This window comes from Chanodichthys erythropterus, chromosome 12, assembly GCF_024489055.1.
Source record: "Chanodichthys erythropterus isolate Z2021 chromosome 12, ASM2448905v1, whole genome shotgun sequence".
In the NCBI taxonomy this organism is placed as follows: domain Eukaryota; kingdom Metazoa; phylum Chordata; class Actinopteri; order Cypriniformes; family Xenocyprididae; genus Chanodichthys; species Chanodichthys erythropterus.
The window spans coordinates 5,050,350-5,074,661 of record NC_090232.1 but is presented as its reverse complement, the minus strand read 5'-3'; the positions used below and the strand labels follow the sequence as shown (position 1 = coordinate 5,074,661).

The following is a 24,312-nucleotide window of genomic DNA, read 5'->3' as shown; positions in this document are numbered from 1 at the left end:
TTGTAAACTTATTTAAGGTGTCTTGTCAGCACTGTTTAACTTTAGAGGTTTCAAACATGTTGTTGCTCTAAGCCAAACAAGCAGCAAAAGGCCAAAAAAACAAAATCAAGGAGCATTAGTCAGCTGTAATGGCCCGAAGAGATCGTCTACATAATAGTGTGACTGCGTGTTACCCGAGGGTCTGCCGGAGACCAGTGTGGGATTTCTGCATGAACGTGAACGAGGGTTTGATGTTCTCGCTCCCAGTGCTGGATAAGAGAACATGCATTGGAGGAAAGTGTTCACCAGAGATCATTATCTCTGCGACGCCTCTCCATATAAACAGACATAAATGCTGAGACTCACCCACGCTAACACTTTCCCACAATTCCAGTGATCGGAGCAGTTTGTATAAACAACAGGTCCATCAAAGATGAGGGTTGGTGTTTTTTCTTCCTCATTTCTGGCAGTCTTTATCTTTTAAAACCTGTAAAATCGGATTTTCTGAACTACTCTGCCTCAAAACCTGGATTTTAACAGATAAACAACCATTATTCTCTGGCGTGCAGGAACAGGGAACAAGCAATCATTTGCCTTTTGCATCAAAGAAACAAACATGAAGATCTAACACACAAAGACTAATGCTAATGTCTCAGTATAAAAATTATAACCAGGCTGATATTTAATAAGAACATTTATATGTAATAATAAGGGCTGTCAATTTAACGTGTTAGTTTAATAAAAAAAATAAAACCATTAACGCATATCTGCCCCACCCCAGACCAAGGTCATCTGACATTTCATACAGTTGATGGTGACGAACATGAAGCAGGGCAACAACTCACTGCATGATATAGCCTTTAAATGCCCCTAAAATTCAAGATATTAGGGCAAAAATTGGCACCTATGTGTTTTTGTCTCACATTTATATCATATAATTAAGCAATATCACACGAGCAACGAGTGCAATTTCACACAAGGGCTGTATTTGATCCGAAAAAACAAATGTGAGTGCAAATACGAGTGCAAATGTGATACTGATTTTATACAACAGTTCAATAAATAAGAAGTTAATATTGTGTTATAATTTAGACACAATATTGTCTGTTTCTATAAAGCCACAGCTGAACGATTGTACATCTCCGAGCAACACAGCGGTGTTTCTTTGAATGAATTCGCGTTTTGAACGAATCGGGTGAACCAATGATTCAATGACTCATTCATAAAGAGAGCCATTTAATTCATTCTTGAATGAATCAGCCGTTTTAACTAATCGAATGAATGAATGATTTACTCATTTACCGCCACCTACTGGCAGTTTTAGTGTCTTCTTTAGATTATTATTTCATTAAAAACATTATAAATTTCATATTCCATATTAATAATAAAAAAAATAAAGGTATAGTTCAATGAAAACTTTTTGCAAGGTCTATTTGATGCTTTTCTCAGTTAACACAATAATGACTTAAAATTGTCTCTATATAATTACATTTATATAAATATATTGATTATTCTGACATGACTTGAAGTCAGCACAACACAAAAATGGCAAGCGATCAAAAAAGCATTTACAAGTCATAAATCTATCATCTTCACTCCATCACTGCTACACCCACATATGGCTATATTAACATCCCAAAAGAGAAAAAGCAGATCATGCCTTTATTAAAAGATGTTCTTGGGCTGTCTCTGGTTAGTGTAAAATGAGATTGTGAGCTTATCACGTGAGTCATACTACTAGAGTTAGCAACTGTATCTGTGGTAACAGTACCTGAGGGCAATGGTGATGATTTCAGCAATTACTGAGGTGAGGTGAAGGCTTAGAGATAGAATAACTCTGCTGTTTTTCCCATCAGCCTCGATGAAGCCACGGTGCTTAAGTTACCAGGCTAATCATCACTGTTGCAAAACAACATTAATCGCTGCGGTCCCATGAGTGTACGGCTAGAGCAATATTCTTGAAGGAACACTGTAGTGCTATTTAATGGTGTCTTCCAAGACAAATATGACTATTACTTTTGCTTATACTCAGCTAAGTCTAATCCCATTGACGTACATTAAAGGAGGGAGGAGGGACCTGAGCCATATCTACAGTCCACAATATGGTCCTTTGAAAAAGGAAAAAAAAAAAACACACCCAGAACCAATGCGGCGACCTTTGCATACACAAACGCCCTCACATTTTCTTCAAAACATATAAAAATATAGTTTTTTGTAAGTATATACTTCAAGCTTGTACAGTACAATCCCTACAGATGGCTTCAAATGGCTCCACACACAATTTGCCAGTGCACTCCAAACTCTGATTCCCCAAGGACGACAGATCAGAGTCCAATTAAGAGGGCATTCCTGGCATGCTCGTGGAGGGATGAAAAGAGTTAAGTGTCGCCCCTCCCCGCCTTTCCTCTAAAGTCGGTTTATTTTATTTTCTTCTCTCCCTTGATGTTTAATTGGTCTGGGAGCGTTTCGGAAACTTTGAGGGAACATTTAGGAATGAGCGTGTCTGACGGCCTTGCAGCAGGACGGAGGAGCCGCGACCTTCTGGAACCGCGAGTTAAAGGTTGCAGGAGGTCATTCTGCTAACGAGATTTACAGCGTAACAAGAGCACCGCCAAAATCAACCTGAGCCACTCGTGACCCTGAAAAACCAGCTTGCTCCAATCAACCATCAATCAAGGGGCAAGACGGAGTGAGACTTCACACATAAACGCAGAGACCACTGAGTGACGAAATCAAACGGCTAAAGGAAATGTGTCGCTTGTCTTCACATCTGGAGAGACAGTGACCAAAAGATAATGGCTTGTGTGAAGTGTGCCAGACGTTTCTTAAGAAATATTGAATCTTTGAAAAGATAACTGGATTCATTTATTTTTCCCGAAATGCAGAATCCAAACATTTGCAGAATTCTTGTCAGGAGGACCCTCACAACACATCTACAGCAGAATCAACTGACACTGAAAGTGTGAAAGCTGTGTGTCACCGCAAAATGTTCTCAATTGAGCTGCAAATGAACTTTAAAAATAGTAAAAATCTTAAAAAAAAAAAAATCAATTTGTATACAAAATGTAATTTAAATTGGTGTTTTATATTTATGCTGAATAATGTTAGCATTATTATAGCCTGGGGCGGTTGTAGACCTTTATTTATTTATTGTCTGTCATCTCAGCCATCTTTTTAAGGCAAGACACCCCAGGTGAATAGGGTACAAAAAAATGAAATAATCGATATCACCATTCTTACTTATACTGTTATGTTTAAATATGCAAATGAGGGGTTATCTAATTAAATATGCACTAATTAGCATACATTTCTAGAACAAAGATCTGAACATTGGATGAAGTCAAGTTAAATTTTTGCTTCTTTTCTCTCCTTTTTTGACAAATTAGAGTCAAATGTTTTACAGATAGGATTTTGTCAACAGCCAGAAAAAAAAAATAATAATAATAATATTTTTTCACAATTTTTTTGAGGAATAAAATGTAGAAAATCAGGCAAATTATACATGAACAAACCCCTATAGAATATAGATAGGAATAAATCTGTACAGAATATAGATAGGAATAAATACACAAAGTTTGTGTATGTAAGTGCTACTGAAGTGGAGATTTCTGGCTCTATTTGAGAAAACAGCCATTAAAGATACATACTGTAATTGAAATCTACAGACACAAATAGATAAAGTGCTATAGAGAATACACTTTAAAGTGTATTCTCGATGTTTTCTTTCCACTAATCTGAAAAAAAAAGCCAAAAAGCCCAAAATCTCAAAATTGACAGATGCATGAAAAAAGTGTTTTTGCCAGTAGTGTCTAGCCTTAAACACTCAAGTTATTTTGAGCCATTCAAGAGCAAGATGCCATGAAAATAACTTAATTCGGTACTCGCATGCTGTGATAGATAATTTCTGTGCGCGCACACAAAAAGCCACCTCTCAGACAGCACGTGAATACACACAAAAATTGTCAAAAATGCCTGTCTTGACGAGTATCCACGTAAACACAGCCAGCTATGTCTTAAGTGAACGAATGGATGTGTGTCAGTATAATGGATCCATGCATTAGGTCTTAAAGTGAAAGTGGCCTCATATACTTTCTGATTCCTATGTTAATAATATTAATTAAACATCAAAAGAAAAATAATCACTCACTGCGCTTAACTAAATAACTTCTGGAAATGCCTAAACGTGTACTGATTTAACCTGTTCTGCGGAAAGTTTGGTATCATTATATAATTTATAACGTTTTTGTATTGACTTGCCAATTTAAGTACTGGTAGGGTACTTTTGACTTGCTATATAGTAATATAGTGGTGCCAATTACAAAGATGCACCACTTAGGCGATGGTCCACAGATTAATCCTAGAACTGCCCCTGGTTGTAACCATAATTTTGTGCCCCATCTACACATGTTATGAGAAAGTCTGAGCAGCTGTGAAAGGAATTATAGGATGTGAATGCTTGAGCTGTACAATGTCAGGAATAGAACATATTCCTTGGAAAAAAGTGTTCCTCAAATTATCTGTTTCCTTAACCACGTGGAAGCAGCAGGATTGAGCTCACTCACCAGTCTTGTAGATCTCGTAGCGCAGGGAGAATCCAGCACCCTGGTGCGCATAATCAGACACAAACTTGATGTGGATGACGGGACCGGAGGAAATGATGGCAGGAGGAGCGATGTTACTGCAGTGCTTTCCCAGCAGGTCTGCAGACTCAGAATTCCCATCTCGGATCTCTATGAAGTCATACCTAAAAGCAGAGAACAGTGCAGGCTTTAATGCTGATTTTAGATTTGGTAGTTTAGCATCCTTTTAGCATCCCAACATGCAAAATACCCGAGTCTGCAACCAAAAATCGCATATCACTATATGAACACAAAAATTTCTTCCAAGACCAAAATGATGCGAGTTGCTATCCACATTTATTTTATAGCTCTGTACTTTTATTATATTTCAAGTCAACAATTAAATATCTTCATCAGATAAAGTTTATTCTTAAGCATAACAGAGATCTCCATTATTAAAGTGATAGTTCACTCAAAAATGAAAATTCTGTCATTATTTACTCAACCGCATGTTATTCCACACCTGTAAGACTTTCATTCATCTTCATCTTTCAATCACCATTCATCTTCGGAGCACAAATGAAGATCTTTTTGATGAAATCTGAGCACTTTCTGTACCTCCATAGACAGCTACTCAACTACCACTTTGAAGCTTCAAAAAGTTTATAAACTAATCCATTTGAATTGAGCGGTTTAGTCCCAATTTTCTGAAGAGACATGCTTCCTGACAGATTTTATTCACATAAAACATCAACCCACACATTAGTTATGGTAAACGGAAGCTCAAGCATGTTTGTTTTTTAAGCATGCAAGAACCAATAAGTTTCATTCTCGTGAATTAGCATCACATTTGAGCTTCAGCAAGAACCAATGAGGTTCATTCTCATGTTATGCATCATGTTTAAGCTTCTGAAAGAACTAATGAGGTTCATTCTCATGTTACGCAGCACGTTTGAGCTTCCGCAAGAACCAATGAGGTTTATTCTTGTGTTACGTAACAAAGTTGAGTTTCCGCAAGAGGTTTGTTCCTGCATCAAGCAGGTTCATTTGAGCTTCTATTTTTGTTTGCTGATCAATGTTTATGTGTGAATAAAAGCCTAAAATTCAATCTGTTCATCATATAAAGCGATCAAGTCTCTTCAGAAAATTTGGATTCGTTTTATGATCTCTTCATGAACTTTTTGAAGCGTCAAAGTTTCAGTTGCATCGCTATCTATGGAGGGACAGAAATCTCTCAGATTTCATCAAAAGGATCTTCATTTGTATTCCGAAGATGAAACGATTTGGAACGACATGAGGGTGAGTAATTAATGAGAGAATTTTAATTGTTGGGTGAACTAACCTTTTCAGTCTCCAAAGCAATAAAAGAGCAACTTATGAGCAATAAATATGTTCCTCCGGGAAGGACAAACATTAAAAACCCAAGGAAGTGCAATGTAATACCTTCTACAGTAATGAGTAACTGTGAAGGAATTGCTAGGAGTTGTTTTCATTTGAGCTGGGGTGACCTTTGACCCCCAGTGGACTGCTGCCTTATCACAACAAACACACATTTTTTCGTGTCACTTCAGAGACAGGCTGAAGGAGCTGAGACAATGACCACCTGTCCAGCCAAAATAATCCCTTAATGTGCATTGCCCTCTTCTGCCAAAGCACTTCACACACAATGTCTAAATGAGGCAAAAGACTCCCAAAAATCCAGTCGGCTGTCTGCATGAGAGCTTCCTTATAATAAATCTGGCCATAGAGAGGCATGAGTCAGACTTCTTCTCACACCTCAGGAATGCTTGCCCCATTTAACCCCTAAACAAGAACAAGATCCCTGTAAACACGCGCCATCATTCCCAACCTAACTGCTTCAGAGCACAACATGCTGACCAGACTTCCTCTTTACTGAGAGAATGAGTCTTTAAAACTGACTTTTTAGGAGTCAAAATTCTGTAAGTTTAGTGATACACTCCTAAAAACAAAAATGAATATAAATTACGAAGATATAACGCCAACTGAATCCCGATCAAATGATTCTTTCGAAACAATTCTAATAAATTATTCAGTCACACTAATTCACAAAGTCCTTGTAGAACTGTATGACTTTGTTTAGGGGTAAAAATGCAAAATGGAACAACAGTAATGATAATAATTAATATATAACAGTATTAATATGGCATTTAGGCCATGAACAGTCTTTTGTCTTGTAGTGTTTAATCTTGTAATGTTAAAAGTTTAGTGCACCACTATTAACCGAATTATCCATGGTTGAGCCACATAACTGCTGGCTCCACGTCACTCTGGGAGTATGTGTGTGTGTGTGTGTGTGTGTGTGTGTGTGTGTGTGTGTGTGTGTGTGTGTGTACCTACTTATGTCACTTTTGGGTACATTCACCAGGATACACACCAGTAAACTGGGGACCACCAAAAAAACTTGGGACATTTTGTATGTCCTCATTTGTTTGACCATATAGTGGCATTCAGCATGCTCTAAAATGGTTTCCTGGCTTAAAATCTCATTTGTCCCAAAAATTCACTTTTATGTGATTTGTGTACTTAAAGTGTGTATGCCCCCCCACTAAAGTGTGTATAACACAGCGCCCTCTAGGAGAACTGCACTTCCGGAAAGATACACACTTTTGGGATTCTGACCAATCAGAGCGCAGGAAGATACTACGAGCGCGGGACTGGTGATCTGACCAATCAGAGACCAACACGTCACCAATAAAGATGGCGGAGGCAAAAACTATCATGAATATGAATGAATTGACATATAATCCACATTTAATTTGAGAAATATTCACAATAATTTGTGTTTAAATAAAAATAGACTCATTTGCAGGAGCTCTCATGCTTTATATTGGCATGTATTATTAACTTTTAATCCTCGGAGTTTTGCTCTCGCATCAATGTGTGTGTAAAGATCGCGCTGCCCCGCCCCCGCCTAACGGAGACTATATCCGCGTACTGTAACTACAGTTTATTAATGTACGAACGAGTTTGAGGCGGGGACGACAGACATTACGTCATTTGAATATGAAACATACATATTTCCTCCCAAAAGCGGAGGGACAACTGTTTTAATCCGTCAAGTATGATGATTTATACATATGAGTTTATTTAATAAAATACACAAGCAACAAAAAGATTTGAAAACCTTCAAAATCGCTTGCTTTTATGAGTGATTTTATTTGCTTTAAGTGTTTTCTCCTACTTTGCGTTCTGCTGTTCCTCCATTAGTATCAGAGACAAGAGACAAGTACAGTACACAAATAGTAACATAAAAAATAAATAATAAAGATATGTGAAAAAAATATATTATAATATTATATAGATAGGAGCAGTTAACAGTTAACTAAAATTCTTACTTGTTCAACATCCACATTATAGTCTCTTGTTCACATAATAAATAAAGATATGTGGAAAAAAATATAATATTATATAGATAGGAGCAGTTACAGCAAACATTCTCTTTATATTTTATATATAATATAATAATTAATATTTATATATGATATTTATAATAATTAATATTATATATAATATCATAATTTTATATTTTATATTATATTATATATAACAGTTTCTCTCACTTTGGTGCATTTCTCTAATCACAACTAAAATTCTTACTTGTTCAACATCCACATTATAGTCTCTTGTTCACATCATAAATGCAGTTTCTCATTCTCCTGAACAAATTGCAAATGCTTTGGTACATTCATGCATTTGATGTACAAGTGTCAGATGTTTCCTACATTATCACTTGCTTATGTCATGTTCATCAAAATATACTAGGTGTCGAATAGTTTTTATTTTCATAAGCCATTAAATGCAAAATGGTTGAACTAGTCATAAACTGTCAAGCATATTTTCTATACATTTCTTTTAGACTTTTTTTGTCCTGAATTATTAAATTTCAGGGATGAATTTTGAATTTCAATAATGAAGGGGAATGTAATTCAAGCAATGTTCAACAGTTCTCTAAAATATCTCAGATGCCATCTCATTTGGGAGGCACAGACAGAGCACAACACAATGTTACACACTCTGAACATGAATGAACAACAAGGACACAAACAGAGTCAACAGACAGAAGAAGGAGTAAGGATGTGTGGTGGAAGGGTACGGAGGAGAACAGAGGAAGAGGAAGAAGAGGCCAAGACTGAGATGTTTCTGATGGAAATAAGAGCCACTGTTGTAGATCATGCTCTCAGTCATGACCTTAAGGCCGAGACGGGTCAAAATAGCCGAATGATGGGAGATGTGTTTGTAGACAGAACAGGTGTGAAATCAGATAATGTTCACTATGTACTGTTCACTACATAAACTGTAGACTGATGTAATGCTATGTTACTGCAGTCTACTTGCATTTTACATTATACAGTAAATATTACGGTGGCTGAGAGAGATCACCGCGCACAACTGAAGAAAACACATGCAAACAGAAAAAATGAACAAAACATCTTGATCAGTTTGACAACACACTTGCTGCAAATATTCACCCAAATACAGAAACTTGCTGCAGACAACACACATACAATGATGATGAAAACTTTCAGGTAATCGACAACACCACTGACAAGTGTTCATTGAACAAGCATGTTCCAGCCAGGTTCGTCACTTGTTTGGGGTACCCTTGAAACATTTCTTTGTTATCAGTTCTCCTCTGTCCAACAGTGAACAGAGCATAATTCAGGCAGCTATCATAAGTCCGATTGGGATGATCGCAACAGTCAAAGTATTTATTCCAGTTCCATCCAGTTGAGGATCATATTCATCACGCTGGAATGGATGGTTTGGTGAGGATCTGTGCCACTGGCTGTCATTATATCACATGACATTGTAGCTACTGTAATTTTTTGACAGACCACCAAAAAGTATATCGGAATCCTGTCTCATCCAGTCTAGAGAGACGTGTTCATACTGTTGAAATGTACGCCATAGATAAAGTGCAGTCTTGTGTATTTTCAATCACTGACATCAAAATCGTATCCATATTACTTCTGAAAATACTGTCAGAGTGTCTTTGTGAACAATGATACAAGGACTTGTCATTTTGATGACACTGATATAAGGATTATGAGCTGGTTACAGGCTATTGCATGTAATCCATTGTGTGCTGTTATTTGTATGAACTGTTTTAAGAAATGCACATACTGGTTTACATCTTAAGGATGCATATGAATGAGAATATATAATAGGAGAGCAGTTACAGCAAACATTGTTTTATATTTAGAGAGAGAGAGAGAGCAGTTACAGTGTTTAGTATAAAAAGTGTTTAAAAGAATCATGACTCAAGCTGGGACGTTTACATGTTTGTTTACAGATTTATTTTGTTCATACTTTGATTTTAAAAGGCACTGGATGTGAAACCCCTGCTCCCCTAACACTAACCCTAACCCTAACCCTAGCCCTAGCTGAGAGCTGCAGACAGTCTGACACTGAGTGACTCGCCGCCCTTCCCCCACCGGCTTCTGATCGCGCGCGCGCCTCCCGCCCATCCCCCACAGCAGCAGCGCAGCAGCTTGAGTGCAGAGTGAGATCAACTCTGAGGAGAGATCACGAGTGCTGCTCAAATGATGGAATAATCTGTCGTGGCTATGCGTTTTTAAAGCACTTTTACAAGATCTAGCAGCTTTTCCTTCCTTTATATTTAATATAAAATACCATAAATTAAAAAAAAAAAAATTGAAAGAAAATGCTGTTAATAAAGTGCACGTTAAAGTTTATTTTAGAGCCTCGAAATAATCCACACATCTCCCTGATTTTAACTCAAACATTTGATTAAACAGAATTAGTAAAAATTAAGATATGTGTTCCAAAGAGATCGTTTAAAAGTGATCATGTGCTCTGTCCATTAGAAAGACGTACGCCTCCGTTTTTATTTTATTTTTTATTTTTTTATTTAAGTTTGAAGAACCAGTACTGTGAATAAATCAAACAAAGATCTAGGTGTTTGCCAAAATATTTATTAGGTCAAATAAATGTAGTCACAATTTCAACGTGAAATCCAAATACGTAACTACGTCATGCACGCACGTCAGCTGTGGATGTGTTTTCCCGGGAAATGCAATCACATGGCATTGCTTGACGCGAAAAAGACGACAACCCCCATCAATGGACGCTGGAGAGGTGAGATCAAGTGTTGTCCCGAAAATGCATGATAACTAAAATACACTGTGAAATATGAAAGTTAGTAAGATGTATGTTTACTTTAGTGGTTAAATTATTTTCTGTTAATGTTTTATTTCTCGATTGTATTTGAGTTTGATTCTCATTTGATTTTTTTTGCAATAAGGAAAAAAACAGTTTATTGCTTATTTGTAGGCATTGATCAGCAAATATAATTTTGTTATATTTCATATAATATCTCTTTAGATTCTACAATTTAATCAGTGGTAGCCTGTTTTTCTCATTTTTTGTAAAATGTCAACAGTATGTATTGTAATTTGAAATAATTAATTTTCATTTTTTATTATTTGATGTCATTTTTAATTTTATGTAATACATTATTTACACTTTTTTTTTTTTAGTGGAACACAAAAGTATCCATGTTTTTTTATTTATCTTCACAGAGCTTTTTTGCACAATGACAGTACATAGACACTTTATAGTATTTTTTATTCTGTGTGTCAAGCTCCAAAGCAGACAAAATAGTCCATATGAATCTATCAGGTTACTGACTGAAAATCTGTAGCTTTTAAATTAATATGAATATGGATTGACATCAATCATCTGGTCACAATGGTTTTTGGCATCAATGATATTGCTGTTTTTTTTAATCTAAATGCCTGTTTCAGACTGGTCACATGTGCTGTCACTGCATAGAGCTCTGTATTACATTTAAAGATAAACTTTAGTGTTCCACAGAAAAACACAACACAGGTTTGTACAATTTTAGTACAGGATTAGTACAATAATTATGTACATTTTTGGGTGAACAATTCCAGTAAGATCAAAAAGATTTTTAATATGCTTATTTAATCCATTCACCTTATATTTCTTTTTATTTCTTTTTTTCCAGAAATAATGCTGAAAAGCAAAAGGCGTAAAACACCTCTGCAGGATGCAGAGGATCACATGACCCGTAGAGCTGATAAGCCTGGGCTTCAAGAGCAGTTCATCAGCAAATATAAAGGCAAGTATTTATGACTAACCAGATACACGAATGGTTTGGTCTTGATGTCATTAATGCAGAATAACCTGCTTTACAAATAAAGTCTTGTAGTTTAAAGGGTTAGTTCACTCAAAATTGAAGTTTCTGTCATTAATTACTCACCCTCATGTTGTTCCACACCTGTAAGACCTTCATTCATCTTCAGAACACAAATTAAGATATTTTTGATAAAATCTGATGGCTCGGTGAGACCTCTAAAGCTACTAAAGACATATTTAAAACAGTCATGTGACTACAGTGGTTCAACCTTAATGTTATGAAGTGATGAGAATATTTTTTTGTGCACAGAAAAACAAAATAACCACTTTATTCAATAATATCTAGTGATGGGTGATTTTGGGCACACAAAAAGTATTGAACTGCTGTAGTCACATGATCTGTTTTAAATATGTCTTTAGTAGCTTTCTGAACACTGAAAAAGGAAATGATTTTGCTCTCAATGCAGGCCTCACTGAGCCATTGAATTTGATCAAAAATATCTTAATTTGTGTTCTGAAGATGAATGAAGGTCTTACGGGTGTGAAACGACATGAGGGAGAATAATAAATGACAGAATTTCATTTTTGGGTGAACTGAACTTTTAGGTGGTTATTGGTTTGTATGTAAACCAGGACAATGGATCATTTTTATAATAGGGTTAGTTCAAATAATGTCATTTATTACTCACCCTCATGCCGTTCCATACCCGTTAGACCTTCAATAAGGTGATTATTTTTTTTGCAGCTATCAGTATATCGTTGTGCATGATCATGTACATGATCAATGTTTTTTTTAATTTTTTTTTTTTATTATTGGGTTTTGGTTAAATTCCTGAAGTAAGGGCTGCTTTTTCACTTTTTTTTTTCTAAGACACAATATACATCAGTAATACCCTCTTGTGATTTAAAAAAAAAAAAAAGCTTTTACTTTAAAGGCAGTTGCTAACAAGTGTCTAAATGGGAGACAGAGGTTTGTCTGGGACATTAAAAATCGTCACCTGAACAGATAAAGTCATCTACTCACTAGTCACTTTCACAGCCTCGTTGTGTTTAGAGGTAGATTTAGGGATGTACACTGTACACAACCATTCAAACATACATTATAAGAATGCAAAACATTATACTTATTACACAGGGAGATGGATTTTTAAAGTTTTACAGTTCCTGGAGGCACATTTATCAACAACAACAAAAAAACTCTTTATCTAAAGCCAAAAACCATCCATAAACATCCATACACCACAAAGACAAACTATCCAGAAGCGATGCATGTTAAACACAGAATTTTCTTTTAAAAATAATATAACAAAAACATGTTCTAGATGATTTCTTGAAGCTTAATCATGAGGACGATGAAGTTTTGCAACTGTGGTGTATTAATAGGCAAACTTAAGCTTAGTTTCTGCAGCAATACAAAAGCCAGTTAAAACAACATATAGGGTTTTAGTTGAGGGAACCAGGGGTGTGTGAACTACCGGATCACCTGCAAAAATACGTCATCGCTGCAGCACTCTATTCTAAACTATATAAAGCCAAGATAATATTGCTTATGTATGAAAGAGTATAAAAATTTTAACTATATAATTTTAAGACTTTAAAGTATAATGTAATGTATAAAAAGCACAGCATACTTAGAAATTTGCCTGGCTATTGACTATTTTCATTCAGTAATTTCCCTTTTACATATAATGTACATCATATGGCAGAGAACTTTAAGTAATGATCAAAATGATAGTTGACTTTTAATAAACTGCTGAAACTAATGCATTTCTCCTCTTCAGGGCGTGGGGTTTTCACCACTAGAGCTTTTTCAGGGGTGATTTTGCTCTTGAATACAGAGGTGAACTTCTGAGTTCAGAAGAGAGTCTTGACCGAGCTGAACACTACACTGAGGCCGAGAACGCGTTCCTGTTTGAGTTTCAGTGGCGTGGCAGAAATTGGTGGTGAGTACAGACCTGTTGGATTGATGTAGTAGAGGCACTATATTGTATCGCAAACCTGCAAGATTTAATTCTAGCGGGTTTGCTGTCTCGTGTTTTTTAATTGACTTGTTTTAAATGACCATCACATGCAACTTGAAAAAAGAAATGCCTCTATCGTGGTCAGTAGACGAGGTGGCAGCACAACTGTAATGATCAGACTATAATCCCAATCACTTTGAAGCGGTACTAACTGCAGTGGAAGAACAAACCGAGCGAGTTGAGTCGTACCGCACAGTGAGAAAGTGCCATAAAAGAGCAATGGCACCAGGGTTCATTTTAATCTAAACAAACATGCCAAGTGTGAACACACCCTTAATACTTAAAATTAACCATGAACTGACTTGAAGGGTGCTGAGTGCAGTTTCTTTGAGTCATCAATATTCATTTTTAACCGTATTCCCAAAAGAGAACAAAATGGTGAATGTTAGATGCATTTGTCTGCTGAGAGGATGTTGCCATACACTGTCCGATAGATCTGTGGTTCTCAGACCCTCCTCTCTGCAGATTCTGTTTGTCTCCTTAACCTGACACACTCGGTTGAGTTCATAGAGCTGTGTCCTGATGATCAGCTGATGGTCTGAATCGGGTAGATTAAAAACGAGACATACAACTTATGCAGAGCGGTGGGTTTCCACTTAAAAATAACTCTACATGTCTAGCATATATAAGATTACAAGTATTGAGTAATAATTTTATGTCTTTATAGCATAGATGCATCTAAAGAAGACGGTTCCTTGGGAAGACTTGTAAATGACGAACACAGAAATCCTACTTGCAAAATGAGAACCCTTGAAGTGAGCAGGAAACCTCACCTGTGTCTCTTTGCTGTGCGAGACATTCTACCAGGGGAAGAAATCACTTTCAATCACGGATACTCAGATTGGCCATGGCGAGTCAAGGTACTATCAAGAAAATGATAGAAAGATTGATCAGTAATTCAGGATAATCTTTTACTATCTGATTAGTTACCATGTGATTGTGGTCTCATATTTCTCAAGCCTTTGAATCAAGCATCAACTGAATCCTCTGATAAAAAGCCATCCATCAGTTTGGGTCCGCAGAGATCGGTAAGTCCACTTTAAAACATCTGTATCATTATTCTATATTATTGACTCTTTTGTGAGTAGTGTGTCTGGGTGTTAACAGAAGGAAAGGAGTGATAGATAAAGTTACTGTAGGACAGCTAGAGTAATTACTAGTTTTTCTGTTCTATACAAACATTTCTGATTTTTATATTCACTGGTTCCTTTTCTGGCATCCAGCCTCATTGTGCTGCTCCTGTTTCTTCACCTGGATTGGACGAGGTGAACAGCAGTGGTCCACATAAGCAGTCAGGCAAAGCAAGAACATCAAGAAAAACGGTAACTATCTCATAATGCAACAACTATTAGATGATTTCTGGGAAAAACTGTTGATATTTGAAATCGACACCCAAACAACCACACCCCTCCCTTCATTGCTCCGCCCCCAAAATACTGAACACCCTATTCAACACAGGCAACTACTAACAGCTGATGCACAGGTGTTCAACTAGAAAAGATCTTTATCGCTGGCAGACCATGGGATGCATTAGAAGGTTTGTTTTTAGTTGATTGTAGGTGCGTGTCCACTTCATCCAGCACACTTTGTGTAAACGCTCCAAATGGTACAAAATAATATTCTGTCAGAATTGTAAAAAGTTAAATTGGTTCCTTCCCGGTCTGGAAGGAACCACTGCGGAGAAGCACAGTATCTGTGTGACTCGTCATAGACATAAACAGAGAGAAGTAGCTCCAGCTACAGTGTTCTTTAGACACATGCAGTTCTGTTTATTAACCGCTCAAGCACCAAAAGTTATGGAATGTAAATGTAGCGCCTTACTACCCACCTCTGCTAGTTACCTAGTTATTGTCACAATTTTATTTTCAATATTGTTAATGTACATTTTATGTTTGTTTAAAAGGTTAGTTCAAATAATGTCATTAATTACTCACCCTCATGCCGTTCCACACCTGTAAGACCTTCATTCATCTTCAGAACACAAATTAAGATATTTTTTATTAAATCCGATGGCTCAGTGAGGCCTCTATTCAAAGCAATGACATTTCCTCTCTCAAGAACCATAAAGGTACTAAAAACATATTTAAATCAGTTCATGTGAGTACAGTGATTCAACCCTAATATTATAAAGTGACGAGAATATTTTTGTGCACCAAAAAAACAAAATAACGACTTTTCAACAATATAGTGATGGGCCGATTTCAAAACACTGCTTTGGAGCTTTATGAATGGGTTGTTTGCACATGACGTCACAGCAGCAGCGCGAATGAGTCTGGAGGGCAGGGAGTGATGTTTCTATATAGGAATCCTATCAAAAACTCAAAAGGTTTTGCATTGTTTATAGTTGCTCAAATCGTTAAAATCGAGAACCCAGAAGGTGTTTATATCGTTTACATAACTTATACCGTTTTTTATAACTTTTCATTTTTTAACGTTAAAAGTTGTCGCCTTTTTATAGCGTTTTGCATCTGCTGATACTGAAATTAATATGGATACTTACCTTTTGTTTTTGACTCGGTTAAATATTAACATTCTACATGCTATCGTTTGCAGGGAGGAGAAGATATTTTATCCTATTTAATAATAATTGGGTGTTTTCCCTTCAGTTTTGTAGAATTGTTTACAATGTTGATCTGGTTACCACGAGAATAGTGTCACGCGCTGCTGCTTTCAGCCGTCGTATGGTAGAAAATGTCCAAATAAAATAAATATTTAACAAGCTGACAGAAGATGATGCATTTCTTTGTTGGAAGCGTGTAAATGTAACTAATTTTAATGTTATTTTTGTAAATATTCACTTTCCCCATAAGGAGAATCGGAGGGTCACGATCAGGGGACGGACACCGACACGCTGTATTTTTGTATTTATTTCAACAAATGACCAAAATCAAACCCATAGAAGCTTGTGAACAGTTTTGAAGTGGCTGTGTGCAAGTTACAATCATTCACAAGCGAGTGATCATACTCGCAAACATAATGTTAATTAATTATTGCACAAAAACCAAATACAAAACTCAAAAGTATGTTTGTTTTTTTTGTTTTTTTTTAAGTGAAAGGCAGTGGGTTTATTTAGTGACATTATTACATTTGCTAAAAGTCGTCTTTCCTCACCTTCTCAACCAAGGCGAAAATTGTATTACCGTCCATTTTTTTCCCCGAACGATACTGTGAGTTCCTATTACAATTCTCGATTCAGCATAAATGACCAACAATGGCGACATTTTTCACAATCAAAAATTAAAATACTGCACTTGACTTCACTAGCAGAAAGGCAGCGCGATATAAACAAACCAGACTAGAACTGAACGCGGCGTGACGGCAGCTTCACATTCTCTATATCTGCCTCCTCGATGGCAATCAAGTCTTTCAATTCAGTGGAAAAGTCTCTCCTCTTCATAACACAAGGATCGCCAACATATGTTGTGATTTTCTGTTTAAACCTTTCTAAACCAGCACAGAAAGGACTTTTCTCCATCTTTTCCATTCTAATTTTCACTGCTTGCCCTCCACCGGAATTTTGCGCTTCACCAGAACCACGTGATTGCAAACAACCTATTGAATCAGTGACTCGGAGCGCCAAAGTCATATGATTTCAACAGTTTAGCCGTTTGATAGGAGAGCCGAGTCACTGATTTGATTTGTGAAGCTCCGAAGCAGTGTTTTGAAATCGGCCCATCACTATATTGTCGAAGTCGTTATTTTGTTTGTTTGGCGCACAAAAAGTATTCTCGTTGCTTTATAATATTAAAGTAGAACTACTGAACTCACATGAACTGATATAAATATGTTTTTTAGTACATTAATGGATCTTGAAAGAGGAAATGTTATTGCTTTGAATAGAGGCCTCACTGAGCCATCGGATTTAATCTAAAATATCTTAATTTGTGTTCTGAAGATGAACAAAGGTCTTACAGGTGTGGAACGACATGAGGGTGAGTAATTATTGACAATATTTTCATTTTTGGGTGAACTAACCCTTTATGCTAAATACTTCTTTATATATCCACAGAAGCGGTTTCAATCAAGACTGGCAAAATTAAGAAAACATCATGAAGATTGCTATGAACGTTTTAACAGGGCAGAAATTGAAAATGAATGCAATACGATTGCTAAACAGCTATCACAAAAAGATTGTTTGGTGAGTAATATGTCAACATCATCACAATACTCTGTGATCAACACCTCATTCCATTAACAGCTAATTATTTTAATATTAATTAATAGTTTCCTTAGTTCTTTTGCTTGTAGACCTTGTTTTTATTCAAATTATATTTTCAAACTGTTACAGTCATCCTTAGTCACGTCCACAACTGATGCATCCTCTTCATCACCACCCTGTGCTGTGTCCACCTCTGTGATGACCTCATCACCGTCACCGTATTACCGGTTACCAGAGGGGACAATGCAGCTGGCAAAAATTAGTAAAGTCCTAATGGCCATGGAGAAAGGAACACTGTCTGACTTCAAAGGAAAGAAACTTGACAACATTGAAATTGACCCAAATGGTATGAGTATACTTGAATGGTCTGTGTGTGTCTGTGCTGTATATATTTGCAAAAACTGTACATTATCATATGTTACAGATGCTAAGTATAATCAATAAACTGTTGATTTTTTTTATCAATTGTTTAGAGCAACTTGAGAGGCTCAAGGTGATTCCATGTCAAGTGATGAGGAGGATTACAGTGACGTATCTCAGACAACAGCACCAGCAGAGACTGATCCACCTGTTCAATCTGATCAATCTGTTTCACAAGAGGATCAAGGTAAGAAAAATCTCTAAACTACACACACAATAATCATCAAATAACCATAAATTAGCTCCAAGCAGCAATAGCCATCCAAAGGCTTTTCAAAATTCAGAAAAATCTACACATTAGGACATATGTATGATTTGGTCATACTCACTGATTTAGTTGTTATGAGAATTACATTTTTAATTATTCCATAGGTTCTTCAAATGCTCCAAAAAAGAAATGGGAGGACAATGAGGTAAAAGCAGTAGAGAGACACATGATGAAGTTCATCAAGACATGCAAAGTTCCTGGTAAGCAAGACTGTGAAAGATGCATTCACACAGAGCCAGAAGCTTTGAAGCAGCGAACATGGACTGGTGTGAAAAATTATGTGCGGAACAGGATCACGACTCTTAAAAGAAAGGGTGGTTTGTGAGGAGGCACAAACACAAAAACACTTCAGTGCCTTTTATAACTTCTTTACTGTAAAAAAAAAAAAATAAAAAAAAATAAATAAATAAATAAATAAATAAATAAATATATATATATATATTTATATATATATATATATATATATAAAATATATAATAATACTGTAAAAATATAATATGATGTGGAAAGTGTTAAAAGTATTATTTGTGTGAAGAGAGTGGCTCAACTAGTGACCAGCTCATTGAAAATGCTGTACATTAAAGTTGTTAGCAGAAGACTGTACTGCGATGTTGCATAAACTAATCAAAAATACTTTTCTTTAATCTGTACCATTTATCCCAAGTAAAATAATCCCATATTAGCTCTTATAAATATATTTTACATCAAGAAAGACAGAGTATAAGAACGCTAATGAAGAAAGAATAGTTCATTTTCAATTAGGGCTGGGCGATATATCGTATGCGATTGTCACGCGCATTTCGTCAGTAAAGCCGGTTCCCTGATTACCACTAAATCGCCATCACCTGCTTTCAAATGGAGCGGCATTTAATAGGCAGAGCCGTAGATCACTGACAAGCTACGCAATATCGCCTTCATTATTGCAGATGAATCGCCTTTGATAATGAAGGCGATATTGCGTAGCTTGTCAGTGATCTACGGCTCTGTCTATTAAATGGCGCTCCATTTGAAAGCAGGTGATGGCGATTTAGTGGTAATCAGGGAACCGGCTTTACTGACGAAATGCACGTGACAATCGCATACGATATATCGCCCAGCCCTATTTTCAATGTTCCGTTTTCATTGTTGAGGTAAAGGGGATAAGGGGGAGGAGCGAATGTAAAGGTGAAAAGAGGGAGGAGCGAATGTAAAGGGGATGAAAAGAGGGAGGAGTGAATGTAAAGGTTGTGAAAAGAGGGAGGAGCGAATGTAAAGGGGATGAAAAGAGGGAGGAGTGAATGTAAAGGTTGTGAAAAGAGGGAGGAGCGAATGTAAGGGTTGTGGAAAAGAGGGAGGAGCGAATGTAAAGGGGATGAAAAGAGCGAGTGAATGTAAAGGGAAGGAGGAGGGTGAAGGTAAAGGAGGAAGTTAGAGAGAATTTAAAGACTGATGAATGGAGGAAGTACGGAAGCCTCCAAGTTAGTGCCAGTTTTGCATTTGCATCGTTGTCCTTTGTAAATTGTTTTTTTTTCTAATCTTTTTGAATTTCTGTTATTCTCCACAATGTGTTGATATTGTTAATATTAAAGACTCATTTAATCAGTTTGTCTCACTAGAGTCCCCAAAGAGTCATTTTATCGGATTTTGTGTATCACTAGAGTCCCCAAAGAGTCATTTTATCGGATTTTGTGTATCACTAGAGTCCTCAAAGAGTCATTTTATCGGAGTGTGTGTATGACTAGAGTCCTCAAAGAGTCATTTTATCGGATTTTGTGTATGATTAGAGTCCTCAAAGAGTCATTTTATCGGAGTGTGTGTATCACTAGAGTCCCCAAAGAGTCATTTTATCGGAGTGTGTGTATGACTAGAGTCCTCAAAGAGTCATTTTATCGGAGTGTGTGTATCACTAGAGTCCTCAAAGAGTCATTTTATCGGAGTGTGTGTATCACTAGAGTCCCCAAAGAGTCATTTTATCGGATTTTGTGTATGACTAGAGTCCTCAAAGAGTCATTTTATCGGAGTGTGTGTATCACTAGAGTCCCCAAAGAGTCATTTTATCGGAGTGTGTGTATGACTAGAGTCCTCAAAGAGTCATTTTATCGGAGTGTGTGTATCACTAGAGTCCCCAAAGAGTCATTTTATCGGAGTGTGTGTATGACTAGAGTCCTCAAAGAGTCATTTTATCGGAGTGTGTGTATCACTAGAGTCCCCAAAGAGTCATTTTATCGGATTTTGTGTATGACTAGAGTCCCCAAAGAGTCATTTTATCGGAGTGTGTGTATGACTAGAGTCCTCAAAGAGTCATTTTATCGGAGTGTGTGTATCACTAGAGTCCCCAAAGAGTCATTTTATCGGATTTTGTGTATCACTAGAGTCCCCAAAGAGTCATTTTATCGGAGTGTGTGTATGACTAGAGTCCTCAAAGAGTCATTTTATCGGAGTGTGTGTATCACTATTTTTATTCATATAGTTTTTTTGACTATTATTACATTTTGCAGAAAACATGCCTAATGTCTTAAGGCCCCAGTGAGTAGCCAGAGATGACTCTGGTGAGGAAAACATCTTAAGATGTTTTTGGGGTAATGATTATTTGCAGTCAATACTAAATAAACTAGAGGGATGCAGGCAGTGGTCAGGGAAGTGTTCTCTGCCTATACTATACAGTTAACTTCAAAACACCTTAAAATAACTGTTGCAAATTGTAACAATTGACATGACTTATATTTGAGTTGTAAAACAGTTCTGCAGAAGACAATAATGTCATTATTCAGCTTAATTCAGTTCATCTTTTGTTCTCTGATAGTCAATACAGTCGAATCAATAATATTTCTGAATGTTAATTGTCATTTCCCAACTGAGCAATCCAAAGGCACTCGATCTCAAGCTGCAAATCAAATGAAAATGTATGCTACCCATTTTCAGTGCTCTTGAAGAAGTTAAAAAGCCCAGTTTAGTCTCTCACACTAGTTTCTCTGCTCTAGCTTGATTCCAGTACCCAGTATTGAAACTTTGAATTGTAATATTACACTTCTGTGTCTTCTTAGGATAAATAACTTACAAAATTACAAGTTACAACAAAGTCCTGAAAGTGTACCTTAACCAGAGTCTGTGTATCTCCACAGTCCTCAAAGGATGACTAGATCAGAGTTTGTGTATGTCCCCAAATTGGACATATAAAATACTGTCCCCAATGTGAAGGTAAAGTGTCAGGTCTTTAAGGAAGTGTTTTATTGATAAAATCAAGTGATATCTGTAATAAGGGCTTCTCCAGAAGCGCAGTGATGTCTTTCTTTAGTCTCTAGACCCTTCAGAAAGGGTAGTCCCTAAAGGTAGGGTATCCAGTCATACGTCCTCACATTGTAGTTAAGTAGGTATGTGTGTGTGTGTGTGTGTGTGTGTGTGTGTGTGTGTGTGTGTGTGTGTGTGTGTGTGTGTGTGAAAACCTGACACGGCCCCAGGCCCCTCAGAATGACATAGAGAGGCAGGTGTCTCTGACTCTTCATTGCTCTGGACCTCCCTGGCCGACCGCACACTTGGAGACTTCAGGTACAGCGGAGTATATTTAGACCCAAGACGTCTCAACAACATACACATTCACAAGCACACATACATATCTATGTACAGCATCTGAATGCATAAGAAAGTCACATACGTTTTATAATATATACATGTCAGAATTTTTTAAGGGATGGCAGAGTTTTGAATCAGTTCATTGAATCTGAACTGAATTGATTCACATAAATGAACTGAACTTTTGCTACTGAAATTTCAATCATAGATTAGCAGGACAAGAGGAAAAAGACTAATAATTAGACTAATGATGACAACTTAAGGCAACTTAGGAAACTTAATGGCTTAATCAAAATCATCACAATGTTTCATTGAAAGTGTTTTGGATGTGCTGGAGGAGGCTTTACGGAGTGCATTGTCAAAACAAGTTTTTGACCAAAAATGAGTGTACCTCCAAATGGAAATAACATCACAACATTTATTTCCATTGAGAGGTGCATAATTTTTTGGTCAAGCTCTTGTATTGTCAATGCAAGAGGTGAGCACTCTGTAAAGTCTCTTCCAGCACATCCCAAACACTTACTTTCAATGAATTGAAGGTCTGGTCTAAGAGGTGTCAATTCATGTGTGCAAATGATTCTTCATGCTCTCTCCAAACCATTCTTTCACAGTTTGAGCCTGTCACAGTCATCCTGGAATATGGCCATCATGTGTCTTCCTACATGACTGTTTAAGAAATTAAAAGCTACACACTCCATCTATTAGGGTTAGAAGAGCTGTTGCCAAACATATGACATGCAATAAACGTAATAATCACTGCAATAATGATCCAGTCGTAGACTCTTAAAGACCAAATCAAGTTTTTAATGTTGTTTATATGTCTATGCAGTGTTTTTAATATGCTTTAAGACAAACTATGTGCAAATTCATATGTCAACACCATTGCTGAGTATTTTCTCCTTGAAACTGCAGTGAAAAAAGACAACACAACTGCCTTGTTACCAATCACGTCAATGTGCCGGCGGGCTTTAGCATATCATTAACAGCGAACTAACAGGGGAGTCAAGAGAGAAGCCAAGTTATCCCGGTATATTTTTCTGTTGATATTTAAAAAATAATGGCAATATGGAGGATGTATGATGTATATTACGATGTTATGATAAACTATATGCCTTTCTCCACTGATGTTCTGAGTTGTTAAAAGCGTTTGTAGGATACTGATTGTAAGGCAGCTGTCTGCCTCTGACATGGCAAACGGGAACATGGTTTGTTTAACTTTAGCAACACATTATTAGCTGATTGATAACACAGTCAAACAAAAGGCTAATCATATTAATTACCGTTATGTTGTAAAGAGCGATTCCATTGTGCAGCGTTTACCTCGGTAAGTTGACCGAGTGGATCTCTAAGCTGGTGTGAGCGAATGGAGGCGGGGCTAATTTGCATATTCATTGATCCACATATATTAAATGTGCAAGGGTGTAGAGTTACATTCAAGCTATTTTAAGGCATAAAGAATTTTTTTTCACAGGACAAAAAACTTTTAAATATGTCATTTTGGTGATCAAAGATGCACTCTAAAAAATGCTGGGTTAAAAACAACCAAAATTGGGTTAAAAATGGACAAACCCAGCGATTGGGTTGTTTTGACCCAGCTGTTGGGTTGAATCTTTAACCCAACCTGCTGGGTAGTTTTATTTAACTCAACTGATGTTTAAAAATCACTTTATTGATCACTTAAAATGAACCCAAAATAGGTTGGAAAATAACATTTATTAATATGTTTAATTAATAATAATTAAATAATAAACATTTATTAAATTGCTTATTAATAAATGTTCATCTTTTGATTATTATTGTTGCCTCTAGTAATTATGTGTCTGATTTTTAATTTCCAACACATTTTAAGCTAGCCATATAGTCATTTTTAAACAATAGTTGAGTTAAATAAAACTACCCAGCACATTGGGCAAACATTTAACCCAACCGCTGGGTCAAAACAACCCAATCATTGGGTTTGTCCATATTTAACCCAACTTGGGTTGTTTTTAACCCAGCATTTTTTAGAGTGTGATTTTTTAAAAAATAAAATTATTGACTACAGGGGGACTACAGCATTTGCCTGTTTAAATCCAAACAGCAACTTTATTTGTTTTTGGCTGGACAGTGTATATTGTGAATATTTAATATATCGCCTAATCTCTTCCGTGACAACTTTTGGGAACAAGCTTCCTAAATCCGGCTATGTACTGTGAGGAAAGACACACACACACA

General features: G+C 36.6%; 2 protein-coding genes across 4 annotated transcripts in view; one reads left to right on the top strand and one right to left on the bottom strand.

The window, feature by feature from the left end:
* The window catches only part of nrp2a (neuropilin 2a), a 100,040-nt gene that overhangs the window by 56,629 nt on the left and 19,099 nt on the right, over positions 1 to 24,312 (bottom strand). For all 3 annotated transcript variants that reach the window (XM_067404501.1, XM_067404502.1, XM_067404503.1), the window contains exon 3: positions 4,542 to 4,723. In XM_067404501.1, coding sequence (XP_067260602.1) covers positions 4,542 to 4,723 — 182 coding nt within the window. The remainder of the gene's footprint in view (positions 1 to 4,541; positions 4,724 to 24,312) is intronic.
* LOC137031511 (uncharacterized) lies at positions 8,580 to 22,772 on the top strand. Its single transcript, XM_067402518.1, has 10 exons — positions 8,580 to 8,808; positions 11,551 to 11,668; positions 13,520 to 13,624; positions 14,370 to 14,562; positions 14,662 to 14,730; positions 14,926 to 15,024; positions 17,712 to 17,840; positions 17,991 to 18,207; positions 18,335 to 18,468; positions 22,710 to 22,772. Exons 1-10 carry the CDS (start codon positions 8,580 to 8,582, stop codon positions 22,770 to 22,772), a joined length of 1,356 nt encoding a protein of 451 aa, XP_067258619.1.